This window comes from Talpa occidentalis, unplaced genomic scaffold (genome assembly GCF_014898055.3).
Source record: "Talpa occidentalis isolate TD23 unplaced genomic scaffold, MPIMG_talOcc4v2.1 talOcc4.9, whole genome shotgun sequence".
Lineage (NCBI taxonomy): Eukaryota > Metazoa > Chordata > Mammalia > Eulipotyphla > Talpidae > Talpa > Talpa occidentalis.
In genome coordinates, this window is record NW_023605305.1 from 8,171,000 (window position 1) to 8,186,098 (window position 15,099).

General features: G+C 61.5%; 2 protein-coding genes across 2 annotated transcripts; both read left to right on the plus strand.

Annotated features, from left to right (window-relative positions):
* The first annotated feature begins 599 nt into the window (after positions 1-599).
* On the plus strand, positions 600-5,333 carry SLC25A34 (solute carrier family 25 member 34). The gene is made up of 5 exons (XM_037501456.2): positions 600-1,940; positions 2,508-2,573; positions 2,675-2,827; positions 3,157-3,291; positions 3,848-5,333. The coding sequence occupies exons 1-5, from the start codon at positions 1,521-1,523 to the stop codon at positions 4,028-4,030; spliced, it is 957 nt and encodes a 318-aa protein (XP_037357353.1). The 5' UTR covers positions 600-1,520; the 3' UTR covers positions 4,031-5,333.
* A 120-nt stretch (positions 5,334-5,453) lies between these two features.
* Positions 5,454-9,760, plus strand: TMEM82 (transmembrane protein 82). Its single transcript, XM_037499325.2, has 6 exons — positions 5,454-5,947; positions 6,094-6,166; positions 6,339-6,513; positions 7,042-7,459; positions 8,791-8,978; positions 9,324-9,760. The coding sequence occupies exons 1-6, from the start codon at positions 5,860-5,862 to the stop codon at positions 9,441-9,443; spliced, it is 1,062 nt and encodes a 353-aa protein (XP_037355222.1). The 5' UTR covers positions 5,454-5,859; the 3' UTR covers positions 9,444-9,760.
* Positions 9,761-15,099: the final 5,339 nt, after the last annotated feature.

A 15,099-nucleotide genomic window follows, 5' to 3' on the forward strand; every position in this document is an offset into this window, starting at 1 on the left:
CCGAGACTTGTCACTGGCCCTTTTTGACCAGGGTGGAGGCAGGGCCTCCCTCCCGCAGGCCCCTCGCCTTTCCTGTCATTCCACAGATGTTCTTCCTTCAGCTGCTCCTGGGCGCCTCTTGGCACTCGCTGCAGAGGCGCTCAGGTCCTGGGAGTTTCTTGGCTTGAACTTTGCCCTCCCTGCTGTTTCTTACTGTGGCCAAGGGCAGCCGCCAGCTCCAGTCCAGGGCAGGGCACTCCTGACTCCCAGTTCTGGGGGGGGCGTGCCAGCCACTCGGGATAAACCCAGGCGAGTCCAAGCTCTCCCTCAGGCCTCTCTTCGAGCCGCCCCCGCAAACAGGCCAGGGAGGGCCAAGTCAGCCAGGCTGGGCAAGCTCAGGTCCTCCAGCCCTTCAGCACCCCGGCTCCCAGGGCCTCACGCCCGGGAGGAAGGGTGGTGCCCGAGGAGGGGTGTCGAGCCTGTCGAGGTGGGTTCCAGGCAGGGTGGCTCTGCCTCTGCATCAGTGAGCTTTTGGGTATACGGGGCGGCCCTGCAGGAGAGAGCTGCCTTGGGGAGAGGCCGCCATGGGCAGCAGGTGCTGGTCCCCACCCGAGCAGACCAGCACCTACCAGTGGTGGCCGGGGCCCCTCACCGGCCACAGCAGGGGCCGTTTCCATGTCATGGCCCCTCCTGAGAGCTCAGAGGGGGCTACCACTAGGAGGAGGGCCGGACTGGGGGGCACATCCTTACCTAGTGTGTGAGCAAAATCAGGAGGCCACTCCTTCTGTCTCCTGCCCACCCAGGGGCCCTGAAATCTTGGGGGGCAGGAATGGGGAGAAAGGAGCCAGAGGCAGGGGGTTCATTGGGTGAAGCGCTGTGCTGGGTATGCTCTTCACCCCTCCTGATTCTCCAAGACCCTCTGAAGGAGGTATCGAGAGCCCCATTTTGCAAATGGAGAGACTGAAAGTCAGAGAGAGATGACTTGCCCCGGGGGGACCCCATATAGGGGGGAGGGACAGATCAGAAGCCTGAGGCCAGGAAGGGACGTCACCCCGATTGGCAGGAGTGGAGTGGACAGGGCACCCCCCTGGAGCAGTTGTCCAGGCAGGACCAGCTAAGCCAGAGGCCCGCAGGGGCACCTGCCCTCTGTCCCCGAGAGGAGGAAGGTGCTGGAGGGCAAGAAGGGCAGGAGGAGGCATCTGGGCTGACTGGCAGCTCCCTACCCTCACTCCCTTGCCCCAGGTGACCTTTCCCCCAGATCCCAGGGTCCAGACCCGCCCTGCCAGCTGGGAGGTGTGGAGGACAGAGGCCGCTGGGATTGGTCAGAGCTGGTGGGGGCGTGTCCTGGTCTCGGCAGCCCCAGCCCGAGCAGGTGAATTCCCGAGAAGGACCAGACCAGGCACCAGGGACAGCCTGGCAGCCGCTGGCCTATCCCACCAGAACCCCGCTCTCCAGTCATGGCCCCAGGCCTCCTCATTTCCCAACCCTTTGGCCCTGTGGGGGCGCAGACAGCCTAAGCAGCACCACCCCAGGACTGTGCCATGCCTCTCACCCCGGGACAGCCAGCCCCTGGCTCAGAGTCTGCGGAGATGGTGACCCCAGCAATGGACCTGGTGCTGGGCGCCTCAGCTTGTTGCCTGGCTTGTGTCTTCACCAACCCCCTGGAGGTGGTGAAGACGCGGCTACAGCTGCAGGGGGAGCTGCAGGCCCCGGGCACCTACCCGCAGCCCTACCGGGGCTTTGTGGCCTCCGTAGCTGCCGTGGCCCGGGCAGATGGGCTGTGCGGCCTGCAGAAGGGGCTGGCCGCCGGCCTCCTCTACCAGGGCGTCATGAACGGCGTCCGCTTCTACTGCTACAGCCTGGCATGCCAGACTGGCCTCACCCAGCAGCCCGGTGGCACCCTGGTCGCGGGTGCTGTGGCTGGGGCACTGGGGGCCTTCGTGGGAAGCCCTGCTTACCTGGTAAGTGGCTTGTCTCCATCCTCCATCACCCATTGGCCCAGCTCCCTGGGGGCACTGGGGACTCCTGACCTCCCCGGCTGGACCAAGTGGGGTGGGGCAGACTGGGTGGGGATGCTCCCTAGAATAACCAGATCCAGACCTGGAATCTACCCAGGATCCTGGCTGATCCTCGCTCCCCTGAGCCCCTGCCCTGCTGGTCCTGAGCTGGGGAGCAGGCAGGGGTGGTGACTCAAGCCCGGCCCTGTCACCTGTCTTGCTGTGTGGCCTGCGCATGCTGGAATAAAGGCTTCTGTTTGGCATGCCCCCGCCCCTGAGATGCAGCCCTAAGCCAGCATCTCAGTCCTTGGAACAGCTTCTCAAGGGTGACAAGGTGCCCCTGGAAGGTCAAATAATGTGCCCAGGTCACACCAAATAATGTGCCCAGGTCACACCTTCCCCTAAGCTGAGGTGGTGGGGGGCTCATGGAGGCAGGGCAGTCGGGACCCGGGGGGGTGCCCCCCAGAGGGCACTGCTTATGCAGGCTCTCTAGGACTCTGTCCCAAGCCTCTGTCCCCTCTGTGCTCATAGGTCAAAACGCAGCTGCAAGCCCAGACAGTGGCTGCGATGGCTGTAGGGCACCAGCACCACCACCAGGTGGGTCATCCCTCGCTCCCCAGGGTGCCTGGGCTGGGGGAGCTGGATGGGCTCCGGAGCTGGCAGGGGCTGCCCAGTGATCCCGTGCTCTCTCCCCACAGAGCATCCTGGGCGCCTTGGAGACCATCTGGCGGCAGCAGGGCCTGGCGGGGCTGTGGCGGGGCGTGGGCGGGGCCGTGCCCCGAGTCATGGTCGGCTCAGCCGCCCAGCTGGCCACCTTTGCCTCCGCCAAGGCCTGGGTACAAGAGCGACAGGTGAGGGCCGGGGACACCTGTGCCCACCCTCAGACACAGGCATGAAGAGGGCCGCCTGCCTCCTTTGTCCCTCTCTTTGGGCCCACAAGCTCCCTCATATCTCCAGCTGGACCCCCACAGTGGACGATGGGGACCCCTGGAACAGTGGGCACCGTGGCTCAGCCCTCATGGGTGGTAGCTCGAGGAATGTAAAGAGCTGGGGGTGATGGGCTGGGGAACGGCTGGTGGGCTCCCGTCTGCTCTGTCCCCACTCTCCCAGCCCCCGAGTGCTGGGGAGCTGGGCGGGCAGAGGGCAGCCTCCGGGGTCACAGCCTGAACGGTGCCCACAGTGGCTCCCAGAGGACAGCTGGCTGGTGGCTCTGGCCGGAGGCATGATCAGCAGCATCGCCGTGGTCGCCGTCATGACGCCCTTCGACGTGATCAGCACCCGGCTGTACAATCAGCCTGTGGATGGAGCTGGCAGGGTGAGCAGAGGTGGATGCGGGGGAGCATGGGGGGTGCCCCCACAACACAGAGCCTCACAGACACAGGGACTCGCAGACACATGACAGGGGTGCAAGCTCATCAGTTCAGCATGTTTGCTGAGCGCCGAGGTCCTAGGCGTGTGCTAGGGAAGCACTTTCACATCCAGGTTCCCTTCCATCCTCATAACCCCCCCCCACTTCCCTGAGGGGAATCGGGCTCAGTGACTGGCCTGAGGTTGCCCAGCAGGTAAATGGAGGAGCCTTCGTGGGAATCCAGCCTGACTGCACAACCTCATGCATGAACACTGGGAAGGCTGGGGCAGGTGAAAACAAAGATGCCCTCCACGGGCTGAGCTAGGGATGAAGGGCACCTGGGCGCCACGAGCCAAGCAGAAACCCCTGGCATGGTGTGGGGCCACCTTTTCTGTGACTTGCCCCTTGGGGTGGGGGAGGGCTCCCTTCCTTTCTGATGTGCCAGCAGAAGCCCAGACACTCAGTGGTGCCAGCCAGGGCCCCATGCCCCGCGTCGTGACCCCTGCTCCATGTCTGTCCCCAGGGCCAGCTGTATCAGGGCCTTGCTGACTGCCTGGTGAAGATCTGGCGGCAGGAAGGCCCCCAGGCGCTCTACAAGGGCCTGGGCCCGGCCTACCTGCGCCTGGGCCCCCACACCATCCTCAGCATGCTGTTCTGGGATGAGCTCCGCAACCTGGTCGGGCGGGGCCGGCACCAGGGCCCCTAGGCACGTCCTGCGCCCACACACCCCGACCGCCAGGACTCCACAGGAAGCCAGGGCCCACTCCGGGAGGGATGGGCGCCCCTGCACTGGCCCCAGCACAGGACCCCAGCCTGGGCCCTGCTACAGGTTCGGGGAAAGTGCGGATAATTCATCAGCCACGGCTCCCAGAGCCCGAGCATCTGCCCCGAATGACCGCCGGCTCTCGTCTCGAGAAAGTGTTCTTCCCTCTCTGTCCTGGGTCACTTCACCCCAGAGCCCGACTCATCGATAGGATGACCGCTCCAGGCCTGGCCCTCCAGCGCGGCGAGCCCAGCATGAAACCCCCTCTACTGATGGGGACGCTGAGGCTCCGGAGGGGGTTGCATCTTCCACCAAAACCCCCAGCCTTGCAGCGCCAGGGCCAAGGCTGGAACACAAGGCAACCCACACCGACCTGTGCCCTTGCAAGGTCACCTCCGCGCCAGGCCCCGGCGGCTGGAGTGGCCCTGAGGGGTCTCTGTCCGTCTGAGGGTGGATGAGGGGCGGCAGCTGGGGTGCCCCGTGAGGCGGTCGCCGCCGTGTTAGGCTGCTGGGCTGCTGTGATATCAAGTCCCGCCAGCGGGGCGGCTCTGATGGCCGAAAGCCCCCCTCCTAGTGCTGCGGGCGAGATGGCCGAGGCCACCGTGTCACAGGGCTGGTTTCTTCGGAGACCTCTCTCCCGGGCTTCTCCCTGCACCCCCCGGGGTCCTCCCTCTGATATCCGTGTCCTAAGCTTACCCGGACACCGGGCATACTGGATTCCAACCCCCAGTGACCGCGCGTGAACGAAGGGACCTCCTGAAAGACCCTGCCTGCACACACAGCACCTCCGGAGCTGGGGAGGGGGCAGCGCTTCCATATTTGAGCGTGTGCGGGGCCACGGGTCAGCCTGTAACGTCCACGGAGTGCCTGTGGGCCAGCGGCCCATCCTCTCCACCGTGCTCCCCTCTTGAGAGGCCCCTTGTTTACATGAGACTCAGCCCGGGGAGGGAGGGACTCGCCCCAGGGGAGGAGCAGAGCCGGGTGTCCTCAACCCCCAGGAGGGCCTCATCTTCACCCCAAGCGGCAGCCGCACTCCTCTGAGGCCCACACTGACCTGAGGAGGACCCCGGGGCTCCAGAACCACCTTCTCTCCACACTCCGTGCCCGAAGAGCTGCTGCCCGGGGCACCCCCACCGCACACTCCAATAAAGCTTTCTACTTTGTTTACTTCAGTGACTCCCCTCTGCTGACAGTCTCGTCTCCCCACCTTTGGCTCCCTCGCCAGAATCGGGGCCCAGCAGCCCTACCTGCCCTGCCCAGGCCAGGCCTGCCACCTAGTGGACAGCGTGGTTGAGGCCGCTGCACCCAGGCCTGAGAGGAGCCTGGACACCCTCCCATCAGCCCCGCCCGAGTGCAGCGCCTACGTCAGGCATGGGGGGCTGACAGAGCCCCTTCCAGGCCTTAGGCTGAGAGCAGAGCCTGACCTCAGGGTGGGGGACAACAGATGGCAGGCGGCTTGGGGCCTCAGGAAGGTGCGTGGCAAGTCCCAGGGGACGGTGAGAAAAGCCGGCCCCAGACTTTGGCTGGGACAGAGAGCAGACGCCAGTCCAGAGGCTGCTTCGCCCACTGCGCCGTGGGAGTGCCAGGCAGCGATTGGCTCCCAGTGCCCCTTACCCTGCAGGGGACGGGCTAAGGCCCATGGCTTCCCTCCCTTCCCCTGGTCTTTTGACCCCTCCGAGCCCCTCCCCTCCCCTCCTCGGACACCTTTGCCCGGTGACGTTCGTCTCTCCCATGTGGACCCGGCTGGAGGCTGGGGCTGGATCCCGGCAGCCATGTTCTCCCTGCCGTCCCTCCCCTCCTGGGTCCCCAGCCTCCCCGCCCTCCAGTGGGGCTCCAGCCTCCTGGACTCCCTCCTGCAAGGTGAGCACCACCCCCCCCCACCCTGCATCAGCCCCACCCCTCTCATGCTCTGGGCCCGAGGGTGGACCCCACCCCTTGGGGCTCCCGGCACTGGCCGCTCCCTCCTAACCCTACCACTCGCATCTGCCCTCCCTTCTACCCCTCAGGCCTCATTGGGGCCTGTGGAGTGTCCGTTCTCAACAGCCTCCTGAAGGTCTACTTCTTCGTGGGCTGTGCCAAGTAAGTGCCCACCACCCCTGCCCACTCCTGGCCCCTTGTCAGACTGGACCACGGCTGCGACCGGGCCTCTGAGGGGAGGAGACCAGCCCTCCCTTCAGAGTGCGATGGGGTCCCTGGGACACCCCTAGGGCCCAGGTTGCTCCTCTGCCCACACCCACTCTTGCCCCCACAGCAACCCAAAAAGGCGGCTTGAAAAGGAGCGACTGCAGGCCCAGTGGGCCTCCCTGGAGACGGTGCACCTGGCGGGGCTGGCCCTGATTCTGACTGTAGTGGGGGCCCGGGTGGCTGCCCTGGTGGCGCTGGAGTTCTCCCTCAGGGCGGTCTCCACGCTGCTCTCCCTGGACAAGGTGAGAGGCCGGGGTGTCCCTGGCCGGGGTCCTCACCTCCACCCAGCACTCGGGAGCCGGGCCCCTCACAGCAGCCCTGGCTCGTCAGCACGCCCTCCTGTAAGAGGGCGAGGTCAGTGTGCAGATGGCTTCCGTGGGTTTTGATGGCGAAAGCCAAGTGTCCACTCAGTGGAGTCCCAAGAAGTTGCTAGAAACAGCTCTGGGGTACAAGCCTCCAGGTGCCGGCCACCTGCATCATCTCAGCCTCACAAACTGGGGGGTCACGCTGTGCTGGGACTTCAGGCAGGAACAGAGCAAGGTGGAGTCGGCCTCTGAGCCCCCGCACCCCCAAGCAGATGGGTCCCACCTCATAATGGAGCCAAGAGCACAGGTGCGTTAGGGCGATCCCTCTCCGGGAAGGAGCCCCAAGTTTTCTTCAGGCTCCAGCCCCCATAGACCAGAGCTCCCATCACCTGACAGTCCTCTTGGGTCCCTGTGGGGGGAGGCCCGAGACCCCGTCATCTCGCCCCTTCTGCCACCTTCCCCCAGGGCTCCCGGGGCACTGAGAGGCTGCAGCTGTACCTGCTGTGCCAGTTCTCCCTGGGCTGCGGACTGACCTGCGGCCTGAGCTTCCTGCAGGAGGGCGCCCCGCACAGCACTTTCAACCTGCTGCTGGGGCTCCTGCTGGCCGCGCTGCTCAGCACAGGTGCCCGGCGCCTGCGCCACCACGTCTGCCGCCTCTATGAGCTGCACAGCAGCCAGCACTACTGCGGGGTCTGCCTGGGCCTGCTGGCCGGTGGCGATGACCTGCTCCGGCTGCTGGGCCGTGCCCTGGCCATGGCCTTCATCGTGGGTGACCTGGCGGCTGTGGCCCTCATCAACCGGGACTTCCTGACCACCTCGGAGGCCGTGCGCTTCTGGACGCCGCTCACCATCTGCTACACCCTGCTGGTCATCTACATGCAGGGTGAGGGCCGCGGGCAGGCACAGCCAGCGGGTGGCTCACCCCTGGGCACTTACAGCCCACTGCAAGCCGCCCAGCACGGCCAGGCCCACCCGCCCACTGAGCTGGAGCACCCCGAGCCCCAAGCACCATGGCAAGGTCACTGGCCGGGCGGCTTGGAGAAGGGCGTGGTGTGTGGTAGGAACTCTGAAGAGAGGCCTGCATTGGGCTTTTTTTTTTTTTTAAGATTTATTTATTTATTTATACAAGCACTGGGTACAGTCAGAAGCGCGGGAAGGTGAGAGGATTCACCAGAGCCAGAGCGGGGAGCAGAGCAGGCAGAAGGACCGAAGTACACTGCTGAGGGGAGCAGCGGGCGGCAGGAGAGGTCTGCGCGCATGCGGGACCCTCACCCAGCGGCCGGGGATCGAACCGGCGCTGCAGAGGCTGCGGGCAGCTTCGCAGCCCAGCGCTCAACCGCTGCACCACCAGGGGAGGCCCTGCATTGGGCCTTGAAGGAAATAAGAGGTAGCCCTGACTGAGGTGAGGGGGGAGGAGAAGATTTGGAAAGAGGGAACCATGAATGCCAAAGCCCAGAAGTGAGAGAGCGCGTAACAGTGTCAAACAACTGAGCAAAGTCGAGTGTCCTGGCGCCCAGGGGCTTGGGAAGAGGTTCGGAGGGGCACTTGTCAGCCAGGCGGGGCAGTGAGAAGCTGATACAGGGTATAAGGAGGGGAGAGTGACCTAGTCTGGTCTGGCCTTTAGAAAGAGCCGCCTCAGCTGGCTGCAGGGTGGGGCTGGGGTAAAGGAGGAGGGATGAGGAAGGGCGGTCAGGCAAAGAGCCGGTAGGTGCAAAGGCCCTGAGGTGGACATGAGCTGGGCTGTGCTAGAGGAACAGGAAATCCGAGGTGGCCGGGGAGGACTGAGCAAGGGGAGCGTGTCGGCGAGGGGATGAGGTTAGACAGCAGGTGATGGGGCCTGGGAAGGCCAGGTAGGGTGTTTGGAGTCCGCAGTGGCCAGTCCTGGGAGGATCGTAAGCGGAGGAATGGTTACGCCTCGTTGCTGTGTTTAGATGGCCATGAGCAGAGGCCGGGAGCCCAGTGGCGAGGTCGCCACCAGACACCGAGGCTGCTGGGCCAAGGAGCTCAGTGGGAGCGGCGGGAGGGCTCGGCTGAGAATCCAGGCCACCGAAAGGGCCATGGGGCTGCCTGATGGCTCAAAGGGGGTTGCGGGAAGTCAGGACACAAGGGGCAGCTGGCAGTGCTGGGTCCTGATGCAGGAGGAGCAAGGGGAGGAGAGGCAGGTGGGGACCTGGATGTGGTGGGCAGGTGGTGACAGGCCCCCACTCTTCACAGAGGCGCAGCAACTGCACCCCGGGATGCAAGGCCAGGTCCAGACGGTGCTGGTGCGTATGGGTGGCCTCTTTGTGCTGCTGCTGACGGTGGGCAGCTGGCTGGACCTCCTCGGTATTTCTATCTCCCTCCTGGGCGAGCTCTGGTGCCTGGTGGGCGCCCGCACCCTGATCGACCTCTGCCAGACACAGGTGGGCACACCTCCACATGGTCCCCCAGACACTGAAGCCCTGTCCCAGACAACCCTGGGAGCCTCCACAGGCCAGGACATCCTCTCTGGTGGGGGCCGGGGGGCTAATGGGAGCTGGAATCCCCTCTCCCAATTGCTGTTACCCTTTGTCCCCACTACACCTAGGGTCGCGAGCAGCAGGGAGGCTGAGGGGCACCCCCATCCCATTCATACTCACTTGATCCTGTGCCCCAGAGGCCTCAAATGGGAACAAGGTCCCAGAAGATTGGAGGCCTGAGACTCCCTCCCCCCAGGGCATGGGGCATTGAGTGGTGTTCTACATCCTTTCCTCCCTGCCTTCCCTCAGGATTTTCCATACCAGAGGCCTGCAGCATCTGTTTCAAGCCAGTCCCAGGCCTCAGCACCGGCCCAGGCCCAGGCCCAGCCCTCAGCATCTGCCAAGCCCCAGAAAGCAGCCCCGTCCTGACCTGCCTTCACAAGGACTTGCCATCTGTCTCAGGCCACCCGGGATCACTTGGAGGACTGAAAATCCAGGATGCTGCCTGAAAATGGAGTGGCAGGGCTGGCCCCCCACCTGGCTGGGGGCCCTCGGGAAGGGTAGGGCACCTGAAGGCTGCTGGGTAATCTCTTTTCCTCAGGGCAGCCCATGGATAGAGACCCTGGGCCTACCTTGCTAGGAGGGCAGAGGGATAGGGAGAGAACTACCTGCTCAGAACGGCTTCCCCTGTCCCGGCCTCCCCTGCCCTCTCCATGAACAATAAAAATTATTTTCAATCTGTGCTCAGAACCATGAACTCACAGAGGAAAGGAGGCTTTTTCTTTTTTTTAAGATTTATTTATTTATGCATTCAAGAACTGGGGTGTGGGCCAGAGGTGCAGGGGGTGAGAGGATTCACCAGAGAGAGTGGGGAGCAGAACAGGCAGACGGACTGAAACACACTGCTGAGGGGAGCAGCGGGAGACAGGAGAGGTCTGCTGCGCCATGTGGGTAGCTCCCTGGCCAGGGATCAAACTCGTGCTGCAGCCACAGAAGGCCACTGCCTCAGGGCAGGCCAGGGCTGCCAGAGACACCCTGGGGCCCACCACGGATGCAGGGGCAGCTGGACCAAGGCTGAGCAGGTAGTTTTGACTCAACCCATCAGGAATGGCCACCTAAGAGACAGCTTGAGCCCGACCACTGGTCTCTGACTCCTGAGAGGGGCCTCTTCACCCTGGGGGCTGAGGTGGGGAAACGCCTGCGGATACCTTCCTCCCGGTGCCGGCCCAGGCCCCCCACCCGGCAGCGTGCTCGGTGTGCTCTGGACAGGAAAGTCACCCTGTCTGGGAGGAAGCGGCCCAGCTGGGTGGGCACAGGGCCAGCCCCTCCTCAGACCCAGACTGGGCATCGGGTTCCAACCCCAGCCCGTTGTTTTTGCTGGAACGTGCTCCGGGCTCCCGTCCCCCCACTTCTTGGACCTGGGGACGGGGCTGGGGAGGTGCTGGACTCACTGGTCCTTTCCTTTTTATGGGCACTGAGACCGTTTTCCAAACAAAAATGGGGCCACGTGGGCGGGAATGGGATTCTTTTCTTATCTAGCAATTTATTTTTGTGAAAAGCCTGACAAGGGCATAAAAATGAGCTCACTCTCGGCAAGGCGGCGAGCAACTCTCCATGCCACACAAAGAAGCAGGCCTGAAGTCCAGCGGGCAGAGGAAACGGGACCGGTGTGGTCGGGGGCACAGGCACGAGGCTGGGACTTGTTCTCCCAGCCCTGCCCAAGGGAAGGGACACCAGAGCCACACACCCCCTCCACCGCCTACTGGGGACGGTGACTTCTGGGGTGGCTGGAATTGGGGTGAGCCCCCCCAACCTCCTCAACACTCACTCTGGCTTTTCTGGGTGCCCTGCCTTCCTCCCCCCTTCACCCACACACCAGTCATCACTGAAAGTCCACGCAGGCAACGAGTTCTGTCAGGAAAAGCAAAGCTGTGGGCGCCTCCCCTGGGGGTTGAGTCTCAGCACTGTCACCTCCGCGGCCTGGGTTTGAGCCCCGGCCAGGGAGTGGCCAAAACTGGTTGGATTCTGGGCTTGTTCTGAAGAGTTGATGGGATTTCCTGATCAATTAGGTACAGGTTTGAGAGAAAGGAAGGAAGGAGGGAGGGCAGTATAGGGGTTCTTAGATTTTTGGCCTGAACAGCCGTGTGATGTGAATGAGAAATGCGGGGTGTCTTAGGGGCAGATTAAGGCACCCCGTGCAGGGGCTGTCAGCCCTATGGAAGGTCTGGTGTGAGGTGCCTGTGATGTGATCTGGGGTTTGGGGTCCTCACTGAGGAAGCATTGCCGAACCCGAATCCTGAAGGTTGAGGAGGAGTCTGGGGACAAGTGGGGTGCCGTGAAGCCAGCCATGTCGTCAGCCTCCTTAAGGCCAGAGCAGAGGGGCGAAGGGCACAGTGGTGGGAGATGCCGCTGGAGGCAGCCTCGGGAGCAGTGGGGAGCCACAGGGCAGTCCCGGGCCTGCGGGGACAGATGCTGCTGGCTGCGTTGTGGAGAATGAACTGGAAGGAGAAAGAGTAGGGCAAATCCAATGTCAAGGGGCCCCGTTTAGGAAACATTTATTTAGGATGAGAAAGGAAAGCACAACAAACAAATCACTGGGGCCCTGGATACCTGGGTCCATTCTTGCTCTGGCCTCCGGCAGTTTGCCAGGAGCCCAATGGGAAATGTTTCCTGAGTAGAGCCTGGCTCTGCTTCCCTCCTTGAACATTCTGTAGCTCCCAGCAGCCCCAGCCCTCACAGGCCATGCAAGGGACAGGCACAGGCCATGCAAGGGACAGACAGGCTCAGCTTGTGCTTCATGAACTCCACAGGAAGCCCGCCTCCGGCTGAGAGACAAATGGGGAGGCCAGCTGGGGGCCGTGGCCGGTCTAGGCCATGTTATGTTTAGTGAACAGGGTCTCGGGGTGGGGGTGCTGAGCAAATCAGCACAGTCTCCAGAGGAGGGAGTGGAAGCAGGGAGGGGGGCCAAAGAGGCTTGAGGTTCTGCAGGCTGAGAGGGCCCCTGCATGAGCCAGGCCTTGAGAGGTGTGAGGTGTTAGGTAGATGCTGCTGGGAGTGAAGGTTCCAGTGAGGGCTTAAGGAGGGCTGGGGCCTGTGAGCAAACAGGGCCTTAGCTTTGTAAACAGCTTGGGGCAGGCTTAGGGACCCTCCAGACTGAGTGACACGAGATTCCTCCTCTCTGTTCTCTGAAGGGACTCTGACCAGCGAGGCCTGGCTCAAGGACACCTCCCACCCCCTCACCTCTCTGCTGCCAGCCTGCTGAGCCTCAAGTTTCCTCCATGGTCCCACTCCACGCTTCCCGCTCAAGTGGGGCCATGGGCCTGTGCTGATTGTCTAAGCCGGTACCCTGGCCGTGGGAGCCAACAGCCCGGCCACAGGCCACTCAGGCCCCTGGACCAGCAGGGGAATCAAGGATGCTGTTGCCACAGCCACCTCTGGGGGGCAGCTAGGGAGGGGCCACAGGGCTGTGACACAGCTCGGTTGGTTTCCCTTGGTTTTGTTTTTTTGTTGTTTTTTTTTTTTATAGAGGAATGTTTTTATTTATTTATTTGTTTGTTTGTTTGATTATACAAGCACTGGGTACAGTCAGAAGCGCGGGAGGGTGAGAGAATTCGCCAGAGCGGGAGCAGAGCAGGCAGAAGGACTGAAGTACACTGCTGAGGGGAGCAGCGGGCGGCAGGAGAGGTCTGCGCGCCATGTGGGACCCTCCTCCGGTGGCCGGGGAGCAGCCGGGGATCGAACCGGCGCTGCAGAGGCTGCGGGCAGCTTCGCAACCCAGCGCTCAACCGCTGCGCCACCGGGGAGACCCAGTTTCCCTTGGTTTTGAACATTTCCCTACAAACTTGGCTTGTTCAGTAAAGGGGCCTGGAGCAAGACTCCCTGGGTTTGAACGAAGCTTAAGGGATAGGACCTTGAGCAAGTCACTCTCTGTGCCTCGGTTTCCTCACCTGTTGAGAGGACTGGACAAGGTGATGGCCGTAGGTGACTTAGCCCAGAGCTGACCATGCCTCTGACGCCGCCTGCCAAGAAGGGAGCCTTCTGAGGAGAAGGAGCAGGGGACACGGCTGGGCGAAGGCGCCAGGAAGGAGGCAGGGACTCAGGTGGCACAAGCAGGAGCCCATCTCCAGGGAGGAAGGGAATAGACACCACCTCCCCACCCCACCCCATCTTCATCCCCAGCGCATCCTGGGAGAGAAAGAGAAGCTTGTCGGAACCTCACTTACAAACAGCTGTTCACATGGCAACTCCCTGGTAAGTTGCCCGGTAAAATGCCTTGTGCTGGGCATTTTTCTTGCATTATTCCCACCCCCTTCCCCCCAGTTCTTCAGAACAACCCGTCAAGAGCTGACTGTTATTGGGGCCTCCCTGGTGGCGCAAGGGGTTAATACACTGCACTATGAAACTTTCCGCTGCCGCTGCAGCACGAGTTCAATCCCCAGCCTTGGAGGTGACCCACATGGCGCAGCAGACCTCTCCCGTCTCGCCCGCTGCTCCCCTCGGCAGTAGATTTCAGAAGATCTGCCTGTTCTGCTCCCCACTCTGTCTCTGGTGAGTCCTCTCACCTCCCGCATCTCTGGCCTGCACCCCAGCAGCTTGTATGCTCTTGTATAAATAAAAATAAATCTTAAAAAAAAAAAAAAGAGTTGACTGTTATCTTCTCTCTGCTCAGAAGAAAACACAAGACTCAGAGCGATTAAGTGACTTACTCAAGGTAATGAGTCGGGGAGCCAAATCCAAAGTCTAGCAGCTCTGACTCCAAAGCCCAAGCTTTTAAAGACTTGCGACCCTTTACTACATCGCATGCGATTTGCATGTGCAACTACCTAAGGTCCCCTTAGTCCTGCACTGAGCCTCCACTACATGCCAAGCATTGTGCTGGGCACTGGAGACACAGAGAGTAGTGACACAATCAGCTGCCACTCAGGTGGGGAAGGCACAATGGGGCAACCCCAGCAACCTGGGGACATATCTATGAAGTAGAAATGACCCCTAAGTGTACCTGGAGGACTCAGGGCAAGCTTCTCAAAAGTGGTGATGGGGTACAAAGCTTGCCAGGAAGAGGTGATCCAGACCTATGGAATCTCACCGGTCTTCACCATGACTCTGCAATAAACAATAGAACTATAGCTTTGACTGGGTGGAGAAAAGGCAAGAAAAATAATGCATGGCCTCCTTTAACCCTCGCGCCACCTCGGTCCTTCTGCCTGCTCTGCTCCCCGCTCTGGCTCTGGTGAGTCCTCTCATCCTCCCATGCTTCTGACTGTACCCAGTGCTTGCATTAATAAATAAATTACATGTCAATATCCTCATATCCTCATATCCTCATTTCCTTGTAAGTTCCATGGGGACACACACTGATTATGTCTGATTTGATTTCTTTTTTTTTAAATATATTTAATATATTAATATATTTTTAATATATTATATTTAATATATTTTTTAAAAGATTTCTTTTTTTAATATATTTTTAAAATATTTATTTATTTATTTATACAGGCACTGGGTACAGTCAAGAAGCGCGGGAGGGTGAGAGAATTCACCAGAGCCAGAGCGGGGAGCAGAGCAGGCAGAAGGACCGAAGTACACTGCTGAGGGGAGCAGCGGGCGGCAGGAGAGGCGGGACCTTCCTCCGGTGGCCGGGGAGCAGCCGGGGATCGAACTGGCGCTGCAGAGGCTGCGGGCAGCTTCGCAACCCAGCGCTCAACCACTGCGCCACCAGGGAGGCCCTGATTTGATTTCTATGGGCTCCACGGCTCATGCCTAGCACACAGTAGGTGTCTAATTAGTGTCTGTTGGATCAGTGTCACCTAGATGGCAGTAGATGCCATGCTCTCCAGCAGGCTGGACAGCAGTGAAGGTCCCCACTGGCCTGCAACTGCCCCCAAAACTCTCTCCCACACCTTCTCTGGCACTCGGCCACAACCCTCGTAGAGGAGAGAGCCTCTTTGCTCACTTCCTTGGAAAAAAGCTGGTCTGAGGCTTGTCTGAGGCTGACCATGCTGGAGGAGGGGAGCCAGTTCTCTGAGCTGGCAGACAAAGGGCGTGTGTTCTCACTGGGTACACTTCCTGGGTTTCCATTGCAGGA

Bases quoted from the DNA above. Each gene is read 5' to 3' on its own strand.
- SLC25A34 (XM_037501456.2), top strand. From the start codon at position 1,521: ATGCCTCTCACCCCGGGACAGCCAGCCCCTGGCTCAGAGTCTGCGGAG. The intron at 1,941-2,507 runs GTAAGTGGCTTG...CTGTGCTCATAG, and splicing joins TGGGAAGCCCTGCTTACCTG to GTCAAAACGCAGCTGCAAGC. The intron at 2,574-2,674 runs GTGGGTCATCCC...CTCTCCCCACAG, and splicing joins GGCACCAGCACCACCACCAG to AGCATCCTGGGCGCCTTGGA.
- TMEM82 (XM_037499325.2), top strand. From the start codon at position 5,860: ATGTTCTCCCTGCCGTCCCTCCCCTCCTGGGTCCCCAGCCTCCCCGCC. The intron at 6,514-7,041 runs GTGAGAGGCCGG...ACCTTCCCCCAG, and splicing joins CGCTGCTCTCCCTGGACAAG to GGCTCCCGGGGCACTGAGAG. The intron at 8,979-9,323 runs GTGGGCACACCT...GCCTTCCCTCAG, and splicing joins TCGACCTCTGCCAGACACAG to GATTTTCCATACCAGAGGCC.